This window comes from Agelaius tricolor, unplaced genomic scaffold (assembly GCF_023055355.1).
Source record: "Agelaius tricolor isolate 1412-34295 unplaced genomic scaffold, bAgeTri1.0.p SCAF_7, whole genome shotgun sequence".
Classification (NCBI taxonomy): domain Eukaryota; kingdom Metazoa; phylum Chordata; class Aves; order Passeriformes; family Icteridae; genus Agelaius; species Agelaius tricolor.
Genome location: NW_027269267.1, coordinates 18,621,018 through 18,636,396, shown reverse-complemented (window position 1 = coordinate 18,636,396; position 15,379 = coordinate 18,621,018). Strand labels below are relative to the sequence as shown.

Genomic DNA, 15,379 nt, shown 5'->3' with positions numbered 1-15,379 from the left:
CCTTACTGATGCCAGAGGAAGAAAACATGAGACACAGCCTTCCCCTTGATGTCCCATAACGACTGGCTTTTACTTTAATTGATCGTCAAGGTCCCTATTGGTATTCTACTGCGGCACACCCAAACAATCTCATTCGCTTTAACTGCTATGTAAAACTCTTGCCTCATCCTTACAAATGTCTCTCTCAGAAGTGGAGGTGTAAATTTCAGGTGTTATTGAGGTTAATGCTACCCAAGTTTCTCTGTAAATCTGCTCCTAAGGACATGCAGTTTGGGATTAAAAGGAAAAGTCATTACAGAGAAAATACTCAAGTAACTGAGGGTTTCTTTTGCAGATGCATTATCTCAATCTTCTCAAGCATCAATACAGAATGTCAACTGTTAAACATTATGAAAGATATAACATGATATAGCATCATTATGGATCACAGCTTAATGAACCTCTAAATTTAATTTTGTTCATAAACAGCAATCAGGAAAATTAATAAAACTACCTCTTAAAGTCGAGTACTACTGCCTTCAACATGGTCTCCATACCAGCTCATTTCCAAACCATTAGAGAAACAATGATTTTCCCCTCCTCCTGCTGCTTATGTTTCTTCTTTTGAGAAACTTTAACAGAATAAAAAATTTCTTCTATTTTCCTTTTCCCTCACCATGCAAGAAAAGATGCACCACAAACAAGATCATATTGTGTTTTCAATTACTCACAAAATTAGCATTTAGAAAGCAACATTCACCCTCGACTTCTATGTCACTTTTAAATTTCATTAATGTCAAGTACTTGTTTACTTTTTCATGCTTTGAGGAATTACTGATGCTTACTCAGCACTATCCTCACTTTATCAGGGAAGCTGCTAAAGAAACTGAGGGATGCAGTAGTGAAAGACCAGGGCCTGCTTGAATTTGCATGAAGATCTGCAGCAGTGCCACTGAAGCACATGGAGTTACACTCATCCAGAACTAGGTTACTACACAGCACAGAGCAGACACCAAATCATTCCAAAAGGCTCTGAGTACTGCTGTGGTGGAAGGAACAAAAGTCAAATCTGTATTCTGAGTCATAAACTTCTTCCCAATTCACCTGCTCATCATAAAGAACAGGTCATATTTTTAGCAAGCACAGCCAGTGAAGGGTCAGGAAGAGACTAAATAGCTACACCAAGGTCATACAGGATATTTGCAACAGAGAACATCTCTAAGCCCTGATTTCCCAATTTCCAGGATAACACCTTTAATCACTCACATACCTTTAAATACCACTAATCATACTGGTAAAAAAAATCCAAAGAAAATGTTCTGCATTCCCAGAAGTAGCCCAGTGTCTTAAAGCACCATGTATCTCATCAAAGGAACATTTCAACAGAGAACACCAAGCTGATTCTGCAAAAGCACAGTGAGAAAGGCACTCATGTCAGGCACTACCACAGAACTCCCTAACTCACTTTCCTCTGCTAACTAGATCAACTCTGCATCACATTGATGAGAAGCATGAAGTTGAGCTATCAGCTCACCCTCTGATACCTGCTGATCAAAGAATTTAACATACTTTTTCTTTCCCTTTCAATCATTGCCCTTATTATACGTTTTTAGAATGTTTTCTCTTTCATAGAAGCAGAAAAAGTTCTATTAAACATTCATTACACATTTTCTACTGGAGTAATGTGAGAAAAGTTATTTTTATTATTCTGCTTCCTTAAAACAGATAAATTTTTCTGCAACATCTGTATATGAGTAAAGTATCAGTAAAGTACAGAATAATTCTTTACTCTTTTAAGGATTTCACAGAAACAAAGATGACTAACACCTCTGAGGATCAAGACCTGAGAAAACTCTTAAGGCTTACATTCCCTACCAAAGGACTTGGGTCCAGATCAAGATGCTCAACAAGGAGAAACTTGTGGTATAGTACAGAATGAAGAGGATGCAGGGGGAGGAGAAAAGGATCAAGAAATTTTACTGCCAGGTTATCCAAAGAATAACAAACAAAATGGCTGCTCCATGTTATAAAATACATTGAGGGTTACTCTAGGGTTCGGTGATGTATTCAAGCATTTCCTGTGGGTTCCCCCTCAGACATTAACTAGATTTAACCATAAAAATTCTGGAGCTTTTTTCCTCAGCACTTAAGAATAATTACTGTCTTCTGGGCAAAAGTGTTATTCTCCTCTTTGCAGTCATAATTTTTTTTCTCCCTCTCTCTCACCAAAAACTTCCAAACATTTTCTGAAACTTATTTCTAATGAGTGGTACTTAAGTGCACCCATCAGTTCTGCCTGTTTCGGTCAGCTGACTTGCTCACTTGCAGTGCCTATTTCTGTGAATTCTTACAAAACCTGTAAATGTTGAAGCCACCCAGCACTCAATGTTATGGCCACCAAATACCACAAAACACATGTTGCAGTGTGATGCCATAGCTTGTCTCAGTTATCCTGCTTCCTGCCCCAGGTCTGCCAGCCACCTCTCCCTCCCCCTCCCTTGCCCCTTGCTGAGCACTGTCTGTCAGTCCTGGCATTCCAGAAGGGTGTTGAGTGATTGGCAGAGTTCAAAAGATGCCCTTCAGCCCTGGGGGACATTGGGCCATCCAGGTGTCATTTGTCCCCTGAGACTTCCCCCCCCTTACCTGGCTGGTGGGATCCCTACCCCTTCCCTCTCCCTCTCCCCGGGGTTCAAAGGAAGAACAACCACGCGGTTCAGTGGTTCTGTTAGAGCTGTTGCTGGATTCAGGGATCTGTGTGCCAGGAATAAAGCTCTGGATTGAAACCCTCCATCAGAACCGACTCCTTTTCCTTCACCTCACCTTAAAGCCTCTCCACCAGAGGTAAACCTGAGCTCCTGCATGCCTGGACTTGTCCCAAGCGCCCAGCTGCAGCATCCAGCCAGCCAAAGGTGTCTCTGAAGTGAAACCACCACAGCTGCCACCTTTGGTCAAGGAGCAAGGGCCAGACAAGCCTAGGCACGTCCCATCTGGTTATATTGGTAATAATTCCAATAAACACAGAACAAGCATGGACTTACGCAGCTCTTCTCGGTGCCTCTCTGTCTCTGCAAAAAACTGACGAAGCTCCTCTGTGATCTCCATGTTACTCAAGTCATATTCTATCTCTCCTTCAGACTCAGAGTCTTCCTCCATTTCAGAGTCCATTTCAGCATCCTCTTCCATTTCGGAGTCCTCATCAGCATCCTCCCTTTCCTGGTAGGCACCTGCATACTGCTGAGCTCCCCCATGACACAGAACTCCGACATCTGGTCTGTAGCTGGAAGAATAGTTTTGGATATGTGGGAGATCATTCCCATGCCAATCTGAGTAGTGGCTGCTTGGAGAGGCTGCAGCAGGATGCCAGGGATGCCATGGAAGGCAGTAAAAGGACTCCATGGCTTTCCTGTAGGCTTTCTGGTGCCTGTGCATCCAGCGCATGGCTGAGTCATAGTGCCTCCAGTACCTGGCATACACCTTGTGAGAGTACCATGGCTCCGTGTCCTCCTGTGGCCAGAGAGAGGGAAAGAGCACAAACCATCAACCACACACCACAGCACTCATGCTCCCCCCCAAAAAGAAGGTATAAAGAGAGAGAGAAATGAGGGGAGCAACTAAATGCAAGCATAATGCTGCCTTTTAATCTTTTAGTCATCCTTTAGCTATGATAGAATACAGAGATTTGAAAAACAACATGTATGAGCACAGTGCACTTGCACCACACCTCATTACTCCTACAAGAGACTCCTTTGGCATCAACTATCACTGAAGAACTAGAAACAGAGAAATTGTAGTGTCCAGAAGGTATTTTCCTAGTGTTCATGCTACTACAGTAAGAAACAGTCTTTTTTAGGAAATATGCCATGTGGATATAATCTACAATTCCTTAGACACTCACATTGAGTTTTAAGAATTGAGTAATTCCAAGGTGTAGATGTTACAGCCTATACTTAATTTCCAACTCCACAGACAGAAAACACAAGAGATTAAGATTCCTCTGTATTAAACAAATACATTCATTTTATCCAGTAACATATTTCCTCCAGTAATATATTTCCTCCATCTGCCTGCCAAAGTTTCTCAGAAAAGGTCAAACAGCAATTCAGACAAGTTCACATATCCACCATGGCCACAATCAAAAACAAGACTGTATTTAGCCAAATGCAAACTGCCAGTAAATCTCCTCTTGTATCCATCACCAATCAAAACATGAAAAGAGGCAATAAAGTGCCACTGATAGAGTACAGAGAAAAACAGTTCTATAGAAAGAAACATAGTGTACACACCATCTCCTGTCTTCCAGCTAATCTTAGTTTTCATTAAAGAAGTTTCATGCTGTTCAGATTTCACCAGCAACTACAAAGCCCCACAGTCCTTGTAGCCTTAAGCTCCCTTCATACAAGCCATTTCATCTCCCACCTCATCCTACTCTCAAAGAGCAGAATAGAAGATCTTAAAAAAACAAAGCTATGAAGTAGACTAGAGCCTAGAACAAGTAAACTAAATAGCAAATATTTTCTCCCTTTCCCTCATGTCTTAATTTCCATAGAAAATACTTTATCTGGAGTAAAACAGAATGCCTCTACTTTAAATAGGAGAATTTTAATTAAGCCATGTTCTGGCAAACACTCAAAACTATGGCAAAACTAGCTGATGTTTTCAGAGATGAATGTGACATTTACAGTCCTTTACTAAGGTGGTTTCTTTTCCTTTTTTTTCCTTTTAAGGACATACAGGACAAAAATCTTAAAGTCTGTTTTCTTGATCTGCCCTGGCACTATTTGGTCCCTTTAAAAAATATGATTCTGTGGGAAAAAGAAATCCCAAGGGAAAAACAGAAAACTCAAACCTAAAAATACTTTCCTTTTAACACTATCCAGAGAGTTTCACTTGGTTTACTTACACTTGTTTTCACTTTCTGGTTCTAAGACAATAAAGCAAATGCTAGTGAGTTTGGAATAAAAATTGCAACTCTCATGCTGCCTTTCTTTCTGGAAAATTTAGCCTATTATTCCATAAGAGATCAATGCTCTATCTTTTTAGGCATTCCAAAGTGCTCTCAGAAACAAAATACCTTCAGCTAACATAGAACATAAAGAAAACCTCCACAAATTTGCATTCCTTAAGGTATTCCTGATAAAAACCCGCAGCCTATTTGTGAAGGGCTGTGTAGCTCAGCTATGTGATTTAAAAGTGCAGTCAACTTATCTTTCCTGAAAAGAAAGAATTCATGGAGATGAAACTTCACTGCTATTCTCCCCTTGGTCTAACACTGCATTGCTACAAGACCATGCATTTGGAGCTCCCAAAATGCAGCATTCCCAAGATGAGTGGGTAGAAAGAAAGCATCTGCCTTCCATATGGAATTTCTTCATCCTTAATCATCCAACTACCTAACAGCTAGGATGAACAATGCTTTATTTACTGTTTCCCTTTGCTTAAGAATGTCATACTGACTCCTCATCCTTCAGCAGACAGATGAGAATGTCATATTATCAAACCTGATACATTAGTTACTTTTAAAACATTTTGACTATTTTTTCCTTAAATATTAATATACTTTAAAATCCAGTTTTGAAAGACCACGACAGTTGACAAAAGCAGGTATCTCCTACCTTCTATATATCTGCAAAATCGACAATATATTCTTTTAAAGCTCAAAAATTATCTCCAGTTCTTATAAAATGTTTCTACAAAGTAACTTGATGACTTTACTGAAAGCTCTGGAATCAAGCTGGTTGATTTGTCTGGCTGACTAGCTCCAGTTGTTAATTTTGGGGAAAGGAAGACAAAAAGCCAGTTCATACAGACAGAACTGTGATGCTGGTGCTTGTCCAACTACTTTTTGTGAGGGTTTTTTTGTTGAAAGCGACCCTTGAAAACCTCCTTACATTTGAATTTTAAAAATACATCTGTTAAAAAAGAAATTATAGACATGTTTTACATTTGTGTGGAAAAGGGAAAGGAACACTTTTAGTCTCACTTAATTCTGTGTCTGTGCTTTTTCAGCTGTGGAATAAATGGAAATAAGAGATTTCCTCAAGGAAACAAAAGCTATAAATCCGAGGCAAATGATCAGAGTCCTCTGTTACTCTCCTGTTATTTCTCTGGAGTCTTCCCAGGAGTAGACAAATCACTCATTGTTGTAATCTGAATTCTATTTTCAAAGCAATTTAGTGACTTTTACATCTAATTTTTACATGTCTGCCCCCACAGTTCAATGAAAGTATTTATATGCATTTTATATATAAAATGTGACTAAGCCATTCCACAGAAACCTGTGAAGACCTCTTACCATCTCTTGTGGAGTTTGTCCTGGTGATGATCAAGGTGAACTAGAAAAGAAAAGAGTAGCTTTTTAATTCATAAAAATATATGTATTAAGGTGGTCACAGACACTGAATATATTTTTTGTTTTATTTGAGTACTATGACCTATAGCTGTTAAGCATCCCTTCTCTGTTGGGGCAAGTTGAAGTCTCTTACTGATAGATTTTGATTAGCAGCAGTAAAAATCCCATTCCTTAAAATTCTCCACTACAGTAAGAAAGTTAAAATAGAGCCTTCTACAAAATGCAGCCTGAAATGCTGGAACTGAACATTCTCCCATTGCTCTTCTCTTTTTTCATGCTTCCCCAACCTTTATTCTCCAAATTAATGCCAAACAAAAACCATAAACTTAAAAGAAACAAATTGTTCTCACTTTTTAGCTGTGTCTGCACAGGAACTTTTATAAAAAAAAGCAATTGCCATAAAATGATTAAACCCATCCTGATTCCACTCATGCAGTGAGGTTTCTGTTTAACCTGTGGTGGACTTTGGACTACATACTGTCCCTTCTTTCTCTTTGGCTCTCTCTTTTTTTTTTTCTCCCTCCAGCATCTGATCCTGCCTCCCATGAAGGAAACACAGATCAGTTCAAGTTGCAGCCACAATTTTTAAATGTGAGGAAAAGGCATAAGGAAGAGGGGCAACTGGACAGGAAAAAAATAAAAAAGGAAAAAATGGTTGTGAGGGTAGAAAGGGGGAACAAGAGCTCTATAACCATCAGGCAGGATGTATAATCACCAACATATAAACCACCATAACTGGTGGTTTACCAGTACATATCACTGAGAAATATTCTTAATCTCCTCTTATCTGACAATTATTTTATTACACTAATAGGTTAGCTGCTTCATTGACATATTTCTCCTGACATTCTCACCCTCAGCCTGAACTTTATTTTAGGTGCCAGTGAAAGGTAACAGAAATAGAGTACACTAAACTACCTATTGCTACTCTTAAGACATGGTCAAATGCTATTCCCAGAAACACTGGAATATAGCCAAGACAGCACTTAAAACCACTGTAGATTCATACCAGGATAAAGCCAGGGTTTTTCAAAATGCATATGAATACAGTACAGTTGTGTTCTGCCTCATATTTAACAATACTCATTAAAGAGCAACTTTTTGTCACTTAAGCCATAATGCATGAAAGGAGAATGGAATGGCCAAACAAAATGCAAATCATGCAGCAACTACAAACGCAAATGATGGTCCTTTTGGATGTGTCCAAAGCTCACACTAAGCTCAAAGCCATAAACCCCTGGTAACACCATAACCCCATGTCTGCAAGAAGCTCTACATTGAGGAGCAGTCCCACTGCAGTTGATGGAACTACTCATGCCAGCAAAGGCTGCAGATTCAGGCATCAGGCAACTAAAGCATGCTGGAATCTCTCCTGTCTGCTTGGAGGAAGAAGGAAACCCAGCACTGAGATCACTGCAAAACACTGCAGTGACTTTTAGCACCCAAAACCCATGCACAGATAGAAGATTGCTGTGCCATCCTTCTTTGTGCATTTCGAATGTCGCATTTACAACCACTGCCTTCTTCAGAACTTTCATCTCCACTCTCATGATGTACACATATACTTTTTGTCTCTTCCCCATATATATCTTTCCTAGATACATCTGGATACTGTCAAGGTTGCCATAAAGTCTTTTTCTCATACTTAAAAACCTAAGCCCATGATATCCAATTCTTTCATTTTCTACTTCAGAAAAGTAAGTGTGTTTACTTTTCATGTTCACGCTAATTCCTACATGACAAAAACTTCTTTGAAACAGTTTCAGAATAAACAGAAATCGGAATTGATCTCAATGTAAATAATTTTTTTAAACAGTAATTGGTAAAGTCTGATACTTTATTATTAACACAAAACATGTACCTATGCTTTCTGAAAGGGAAGGAGGGGAAAAACCCTGGCAAAACCATCCAACTGTATTAGTTTACCAAATATGAAAAACCTGTTTTGCCCAACATAGAAACTTTAATTATTTTCATAAATTATTCATGAAACATTAGACTACAAATATAAAACAGAACACAAAAATGCTGCAAGCGAGGAAATGAAATTAAAAAGTGAGTTTGTTTTATTTTCAGTTGAATTACTCTTCCAAAACAAACTACATCAAATATGAAACATGACAAGCAGCAGAAAAATAAATGTAATAGTTCTACTTCTATAATTTATACTTTAAAAAATGAAATCTGTAACCATTGAATATATGAAACTCATGACCAAATGTACAATTTAAAATGGGAAAGAGATTTGTTTGCTTATACTGATCATTAATGATGGACATTTTTTCTACTTTCTTGTCCCGGTTTTAAAATATTTCTCCACTGATAATGAACCAGGGATGTACTCCCTTTCATCAAAACATGTCTGTTACCCTTACCAGCTTGAGGCAGGTGAGTATTAGAGAAAATAAATAAATCCCATCAAAGCAATGACAGCATTTAATTCCCTTGGAGTCAATAGAAATGGAGACAATGTCTGTCATACCTTAGACTCAACTTCAATGCACTGGGGTTTATAACTTGCTAAGTAAATCCCACTCTGGGACCACTGGGGGACTAGTGGTGTGTTGGATACAGTGTGGCCACATGAAGGAAACAGAGACAACTCCAAGCCCAGTGCAGCACCAGTGAGGGTTTCACTATTCACAATATCCATTGACACAAGATCAACTAACCTATTACACGATATTATGGTAAAAACATAGTATGTTATTAAAGGAAGGTGGAATTTCAATAAATTCAGCAGGTTTCAACAAAACATATTTTTACAAAGCTTTCAGGAAAAAGCTAACTACATTTGAATTGGAAATGTCCCTAACAACAGAGAGCTGACCAGCCCCTCTGCCCACTGTTGCTTTTGTCCCTGTTGTGAAAACTGTCTTTAGTCAGGCCAGAGCTGCCCAGTGCAGCTAGAAGGATACTTAGGGTTAGTGATAGGGTTAGTATGAATAAGATTATGTTTATTACTCTTCTCTGGATTTAAACCAGATTCTAAGGACTGGTGGTCGATTGTAATTAATATACTAGAAGAGTAAGATCCTCATCAGTAGATAGAAATGTAGAGGAATAATCATACAACATCTACGAAGTGGACTGGATAGTCTACTATCCAGTTTCTGGCAATGGTTAGTAGGAGATACTCAGTAAAATGTGATGCTAACATATTCATAAAGGAATTACTTTTCCACATACATTTCTCCTGACTTCAGCAAGTGGTAGTTCAGACACTTTTTTTTTTTTTTTATCCCCAAACTGATTTTGGCATTTAAACCCAAAACCCCCATGAGAAAAAGGTGTTTCCAATAAATCCCCTGGCAGTAAACTTCACAGTTTAAGGGATTAAGCATAATTTTGTGCTGTGTATTTTGAACTCACCTTAGTACATACTACCTAAAAAAATGTGAACATAACAACATCAATAGCATGCATCTTCTCATGAACACTATTTCATTTTATACTTCTGATGCAGAATTACCTCCAGAAGAGGGAAATGTTTGAAAAGTGGTCTGACATTCTGTGCTTCAGATTAACGCTGTGCATTGCTGTGACGTTAACTTTAATACTGAAGTGCCCTAGTTACAGTCACATAGAAACACAAGCCTGTGATTGCTGGGGCAGCTGGCAGCAGAAGTTATTTCTCTTCAAAAGAAGGGGTAAAAATTCCCAACACTATACACTGCATTCTGGTTTGCCGATGGCTGTAAATACAAGACTTGTCCAGCACTTAGGATACAGTTACAGCTCTTTCTCATCCCAACAGGAATGCTATGAAGACCCACCTATCACTATGATGTTCACATCAATGTCCTTAAAACAACAGCAGCAATTCCTGTGAATGGAAGGGAAACAAATTAGCATAACACAAAATAACGTTCTCAAACTTTAGCATATGTGTTAAGATCTTTTGGCCCTATCAGAAATCGAGGCAGTGTAATCCACTGTGGGTCCCCAAAAAAGGGTGTTTTATTCTCTGAGCTTCAGGACATAAACCCAAAAGCTATTTTGGCCAAAAGTCAGAGGGAAGAAATAAAGTGTGAAAGCTGTACAATTATCAGTAGCCCAATTAACTTAAGTTTTATATATAAATCTGGTCAATTTAGTCATAAACAAGGAACAGGATGGAACTTCTCCAGTACAGCTTTTGAAGGCGTAGTAATTTGCTGGTCTCACAGATCTCGTGCCCAGACTCCGGCAAGTGACTGAAAGGCTCGAGCAGCGCTGATCAGCTCCGGCCTGTGCTAGCAGGGCACACAATTACACCCAAGGGCTGCCAGGAGCACGGGCCCTGTGCCTCGGCTGCCCCAGCGCGCAGAGCGCCGCTCTGCCCGAGCTCGCTCATCGCCGCCCCAGGCCCCGGGCCGATAAACTGCAGAGAAACGGGAAAGCCCCGCTCCCGTGCCAGTACCACAACCACCGCCTGGGACCACAATCCCCGGCCTTGGCCCCGCCAGGCGCCCGGGCTCCCACATCTCCTTCCTGAGCCCTTCGTTTTCCCGCTCCCGCCGCCGTTTCGCCCCGGCTGCCACCACCCTCAGCCCGGTCCCCTCCCCGGGCGGGAGGCCGCAGCCTGCGCGGGGGCACCGCCGTCCCCGCACCCACCCGGGCAGCGCGGGGCTCCGGCGGGCACGGAGAGCCGGGCACGGCCGCCTCCAGCGCTCCCTCGCTCCGTTCCGGCGGGGCCGAGCGCGGCTTCCCCCGCTGCTTCCGCCCGGCGCTCCCCGTGCCCACGGCGCCATCTCGTGGTGCTGTGGGGAGGCGCGGCCGGGGCCCCGCTCCTCGCAGCCGCCCCTGGAGCTGCCGGTCCCTCACAGAATTACAGGATAGAAGGTTTGGGAAAGACCTGCGACATCATCCAGTTCAACCTATGACCGAACAACTTAACCATGGCACTGAGTGCCACGTCTAGTCTTTTCCTTTACCACCTCCCTGGGCAGTTAATTCCAATGTCTAATCCCCTTTTTGTGAAAAACTTTGTCTTAATGTCCAATCTAAATCTCTGCTGGCACAGCTTAACATTATCTCTTCTCGTTCTGTCACTTGCTATCCCAGAAAAGAGACCAAGAAGAGACCTCACTACAGCCACCTTTCAGGGAGTTGTACGGAGTGGTAAGGTCACCCCTGAGCCTCCTTTTCTCCAGGCTAAACAGGAGAAAACAGGCAAAACACCCCCAGCTAAACACCCCCAGCTCCCCCAGCTGCTCCTCACAGGCCTTGTGCTCCAGACTTTTCACCAGCTTCATTGCCCTTCTCTGGCAAGTTCTGAGTTCCTGCTGTCCCACCTGACCCTGGTCGCCATCTCCAGTTCCAGAGCACACACACCGCGCTCACCAAGCTGACACCTTACTCAAAACATGTGTGCACTACAGTGGTGGTGCTGTGGCGCTCCCATACTTTACCCTCTGATTATTATATTTTCCATAGTTAATATCTAATTTTCTGTTCAGGCTCTGCACTGTGCCAGTATTTTCATGGGTCTGTGAATGAGCAGCCCCTTGGGGACCTGTCACAGCTGGCAGAGCAGGGATTGCATTTTCCCCTGTGTAGCATTTTACATTCTCTGTATTAAATTTGCCAGCTATTGCCTGGTGCCATAATGTTGTTGTGTGTTTCTCCGTGGTCAATAAGCCACTCAGCTGTACCATACTGAATAGCCCAGGATCCTCAGCAGACCGTGCCACCCCATTGTCTGTGCCTTTCTCTAGACACCTTACGGATGGGCTGTAACACACAAGTGTGGCTTGTGCTCCTGATCCCAGCAAGAAGGGGTCCCCTAGGGCTTCTCTCCACTAAGGCTATTTCTCTTCTCTTATTTCCATGCTTTTAATTAATACTTTCAGCACAAGATTATTCCCGTTTTTCAGCTCTCCTGGTGTGCTTACTGCTCTAGCTGCTTGCCTGCTGAAAATTTCAGCAGATCATGTTGAGACAACTTCCCTTTGTTACCTGCTTTAATTAAAAATGCCCATTGTGAAGTGAAATTTCATATTGAGTCTCATTCATATAGCAGATTTCTACATTTATTTCCCATATATCTACTAAAGTTATTTTTAAAAATAATTGTTACTAATCTGCCTAGTAAGGGCATCACATTTAATACTTCACAAGATCTTCTTTAAAAGTGGTAAAAATGGTAGGATGTAAATATATTTTCAGCATATTCAGAGCACTAAGTCACCACTTCTGAAACTCTAGTGGCTTCTCCATCATCTGTGTATTTTTTTTCTTCTAGCTACCGTGTCACTGTATAGTTTCCTGTGGAAGTCAGGCATCTGTGCAGAGCTGGGAATTCTAGATACTGCAGTGGATTTTAACTGTGGTCCCATTCAGCCCCTGCATCTCAAGTGTTTTGTGATTTCCCTGTGTATGGCCAAAAAACTCATAGAGAGCCTCTGTCTCCAAGAAAGAAGTGTTTTATACAACTACCAGCCTGCTTTGTCTGATGGGCACACAGTGCACTCAGAGACTCTTCCAGCTTTTCTTGCTCTGATCTCTGTATTCTTAGAAGCAGATTTAGGTTGCTTTATGCTCACACATTGGTATCTGCTTTTGTACATGGCACACTGATGGCAGAAGGATGTGGACAGCAGCACATCGAGGTTATCTTGGAGAGTCAGTAGGTGAAAAAAGGAAGGCAAATCATAAGTGGAGAATCTATTAGTCAGTCATCAGGACACACTTCTGACTTAAGAAGTCCTGGTGCACTAAGAAAGAGCTGCTCTGTGTTTGCCCTGTTCATTCCTGAGGCCACTCTCAGAAAAAGTGGTGATGGACTGCACAGATCTTTAGTTGGAGTAAATTATGTTCATTATGGTGATTATGTTACACATATATTAAAATCAAGGCATGCTTTATTGCTGAACTTCTGCACTTTCTATGGGAGAAAGGCATCAGGGCAACCTGCCCAAAGGTATGGTATATGTGTTGGTTTTGTTAAACTTATCAGTCTCAGGCAAAGACTTCAAGTGATGTCTTACTGTTGGTGCTATGTAGATTTTGAAAATGCAATCAGCATTGTAATGTTTTGTAGTTTTGTAATATTTCAGTTTGAAATAGTACTTTTTTGGGTAGTCTTACTTATAAAATATACATTCTCCTGGTTTACTGCTTCTTGCTTATTTCCTTCTATCTGCCTTACTTATGCATATTTGCACTTTCACAGTTATTGTCTGGAAGCACAGAAAAAGTTTTGCTATGGGATCTACAGAAATATCACATTAAATAAACCTATAATTATATACATTTTTAAACAGTGATATCTGTACTTCTTGTCTGCTGAAAACCAATTTCTTCCTCTGTGTTTCACCTGATCACTTTCCCTGGATCACTTCTGAATCTTTCACTTCACAAGATATCTGCTGCTTTATGAGCTGTGTTTTCCTTGGAAGACCACGCAGATATTTAAGGAGTTTAAAATCTGTCTTATCAGAGGAGAAGGAGCACCCTGGCAAGGTTTGCTCTTAAAGGAAGCCCCCTTCATGGTCCCTCCCACAACCCAACAGTAGAAAAGGTCTCACATTAATTTTGATTGGTAAATATATTTTTTCTACATTCATGAAGCATAAAAAATGTAAACTGAGTCTAGAATGAAGTGAATACCCCAGCAATTTCTTTCTCAAAAATAATGATTTGGTGATGAAAGCATAGCTCCTATTGATTCCAGCATGACATCTCTCACAGGCTGAGGGCCAGAGGCATCACAGAGGAGCCTTGGTTTTATTGATCAGTTTTGTCAATGGTGTCCCATAATGTAGCACGTCCCTCTTGAACTATTTTCTTCCATGACTGTGTTCCTTGCAGCTTTCAGTATTGCTCCAGTAGGCTAAAAATAAGGACACTCTTTGCTGGGAAATGTTTCCTGGCAAGAAAACAAAATGTGGCTACCTATTAAAGTACGGAAATTTCTTCATAAGAAACAGCATTTGCAGTTGTCAGGTCCTAGAGAACATTTGTCAGCTACTCAGATTCATTCATTAACCAATTAATTTCATTAACTTTATTCTTTAAGGAGCTATGAGTTCAATGACTGGAGGTTTGGAAAAAAAGAAGTGTAGAAGGTTTAAATTTGTAGCACACTTACATAAGCTGAGAAAGCGTTCTGGGCATCAGATCTGAAGGGGAGGTCATTTCCAGCACACAGTGGCAATGACTGGAAGCTGGAAAGTAGGCAGTAACCTATTTTTCTTGTTCCACTTTTCAAGAATCATACATCTGTCACACCCAAGTGTATGATTCTGCAAAACTTGTGCAAATTTGTGTATAGACCATTATTTTGCAGAGATTGTGTTATTGAAGTGAGTTAAATGTAATTCAAAATAAGTCACATTTAGAACTGCAGATTGTCCAAGATGTTGCAGTTATTGACTCCATTTGTGCTTTACTAAGACAAAATAATATTTTACATTGTTTCTAGCAGATTTTCAATCATTATATAAAATATTTGCTTGGATTAAAATAAATCCTTCTTAGGTCTAGCTCCTGTATAATGTGAACCTACAATTCATAAAATTTACAGGAAAAGATACCTCTTTGGGGGATATAGGGGAGATGGAAGGTGTGTGGCTGTGTTTGGATGTAGGAAACTACATGTGAGATTTCTCTTACCTCTGGCTTTCTGAGGGACCAGAGGCAGAGCTGGGGAGAGGTAAAATATCTTTTAAAACAATTTTACAGCCAAAGAAAATATGAAGTGGAGGTAAACTCCTAGACCAAATGCCAGTACTTTTATCCAAAGTTAGATGTAGCTCATATCTCTCTTCTGAAGCTCCTGTGGCCCCAGTGTACATGGATAAATTAAATACCAGGAGCACCTCTAAAAACTTCCCCACTGGGACAGGGGATAATATTCCTTTTGCTGTCTTTCTGTGCTCACTTACAGTCTGACAGTGATCTCTACACTTGAGCTAGTCACTCTCCAGATATCATTATAGCCACGGGCAAAGCACAGTAATGCATTTTGGGTGCTGTTCATCTGGTATATGTTGGTTATTTACTTGGGGCAGATGTGAATCACACCCCAGAAGTGCTTTTTTCTTCCAGTGATTTTCAAGGAAGCCT

General features: G+C 40.7%; 1 protein-coding gene across 1 annotated transcript in view; it reads right to left on the bottom strand.

Moving 5' to 3' along the window:
* GEMIN8 (gem nuclear organelle associated protein 8) overlaps positions 1 to 11,056 on the bottom strand; it is a 37,453-nt gene extending 26,397 nt beyond the window's left edge. Inside the window, exons 1-4 of the mRNA XM_071430499.1 lie at positions 10,925 to 11,056; positions 10,105 to 10,154; positions 6,272 to 6,311; positions 3,018 to 3,483 (exon numbers count right to left, since the gene is read on the bottom strand). Coding sequence (XP_071286600.1) covers positions 3,018 to 3,483; positions 6,272 to 6,274 — 469 coding nt within the window. The 5' untranslated portion in view covers positions 6,275 to 6,311; positions 10,105 to 10,154; positions 10,925 to 11,056. The remainder of the gene's footprint in view (positions 1 to 3,017; positions 3,484 to 6,271; positions 6,312 to 10,104; positions 10,155 to 10,924) is intronic.
* Positions 11,057 to 15,379: the final 4,323 nt, after the last annotated feature.